Genomic DNA, 1,582 nt, shown 5'->3' with positions numbered 1-1,582 from the left:
ACGGTGCTGCTTGTTAGCACACCCATGGATGAGAGGGCGCGATGCAATCATGCTTAGACCGCGCGCTGACAGGTTTGAAGGTTGTGCCAAGAAAGCAAGGTGTGAAAAGCGACTGTACGGTACGGTATAATGTATAATATGAGTCCAAATGTACCGGTGTAGATTTGTAACAACACAACTTGCAGCCTAAATGAGGTTGTTCTGGCTGTCCAGTGCTGCCCACACGTGTGCTCAACCCACCAAGAACTGCAGGAAGCCCACAATGGAAGCGCCGGCCACATGCACGCCGCCAAGGCCTGCATCACCCTTATCGCACGGTGAATATCAGGCATCACCAGGCTTGTCCTCGTTGACCGCTCCGCAACCGCGCCGCCGTCGGTGGTGTTGAGAAGCTGTACGCGCGTGTGTGGATGGCCGGTTTGCGGCCGTGGACAGATGGGGCACTCGAGGTGAGGTGGCAGGCGCGCTTGCCTGGGATTGGCACAGCTGACGAACGGTGCTGTAGCTGTGATGGTGTGTGCCATGATTAGCACTTTCATACATGCTGCCATTGAGGCTCTGATGGCAAATCTACCCACTTGCCGCTTGGCTCTTCTGGTGGTCGCACCTCAGACTTTAGGCGAGAAGCTCATGCATGCATCGGCGTGATACGCCTGTACTACTGCATCGTGCACTTTGTCAATCGATGCTGCCTTCTGTGAGCTGAGCTGCTGCTGGTGGGGCTCGCTGGGAAGTTTGTACATTTACACCCTGCAGAAGAAAGTTTTGCACGCCCAGGTGAGGGGATCGACGCCTCGGTGAGGGGGTCGACCAGGTGATAGATAGATGAGGTGACCAGGTGAAAAGAATTGAACAACGCACACGCCTACAACACAACAGCACTCGGCACCAACAGTTCTGGTGCTCCAATGATTGAGGGGGGCTTCACAACAAGAACAGCAGGTGGGAAATCAAGTCGTGCACATTGTAGCATGGAGCAGTGCAGTCAAGTTTGTGGTGGAAAGGTCAGTACCACCTGCTGAATTGCCGGGCAAGCCCGAGAGCCAGCCTATTATGCAGGGAGGCAAGGCAACCAAACTGCCATGTGCAAGCTGTGATCAGAAGGAGCTGTGGGCCCCGCCTTGAACATGAATTGCAGCACCAAATGCAATGGGATATGGAAACAAAAGCATGTGCATTATCAGGTACCAAGAGCACACACCTGGCAGACAGGCACACAGGGGATAACGGTGGGAGGTGCAGACGCCGGCAACCGCCGCCGCCCCCGCTGTCGCCACCGCCGCCGCCGCCTCGCGGCGCACTCAGTAGACCACGTTGGCCTGCTGCTCCGGCGTGAGCAGGTCCACGCTGCCGGTGTCCTTGGGCGCCATGAGGAATATCTGGGCCATCTCCGCCACCATGCGCTCCAGCAGGGGCAGGCGCGCCAGGCTCTGCAGCGGCTTGGGCAGGCCGCCCTTGGCGATGGCGGTGAGCTTGGCGTTGAGTGCCACCAGGCGGTCCATGCGCGTGAAGAACTCGGGGTGCTCCACGTCCGGCACCGCCGGGAACAGGCGCTCGGTGCTCTTGTTGGTCTCGATGATCA

The 1,582-nt window shown here is 58.0% G+C and overlaps 1 protein-coding gene across 1 annotated transcript; it reads right to left on the bottom strand.

The window, feature by feature from the left end:
* Positions 1 to 1,301: 1,301 nt before the first annotated feature.
* On the bottom strand, positions 1,302 to 1,502 carry MNEG_16453 (hypothetical protein; the record flags this gene model as incomplete). The annotated part of the gene is made up of 1 exon (XM_014035077.1): positions 1,302 to 1,502. One exon carries the CDS (start codon positions 1,500 to 1,502, stop codon positions 1,302 to 1,304), a length of 201 nt encoding a protein of 66 aa, XP_013890531.1.
* Between the last annotated feature and the right edge of the window lie 80 nt (positions 1,503 to 1,582).

This window comes from Monoraphidium neglectum (assembly GCF_000611645.1).
Source record: "Monoraphidium neglectum strain SAG 48.87 unplaced genomic scaffold scaffold06383, whole genome shotgun sequence".
In the NCBI taxonomy this organism is placed as follows: Eukaryota; Viridiplantae; Chlorophyta; class Chlorophyceae; order Sphaeropleales; family Selenastraceae; genus Monoraphidium; species Monoraphidium neglectum.
Note: the sequence above shows the minus strand (reverse complement) of the source record. Positions and strands in the feature narration are given on the sequence as shown.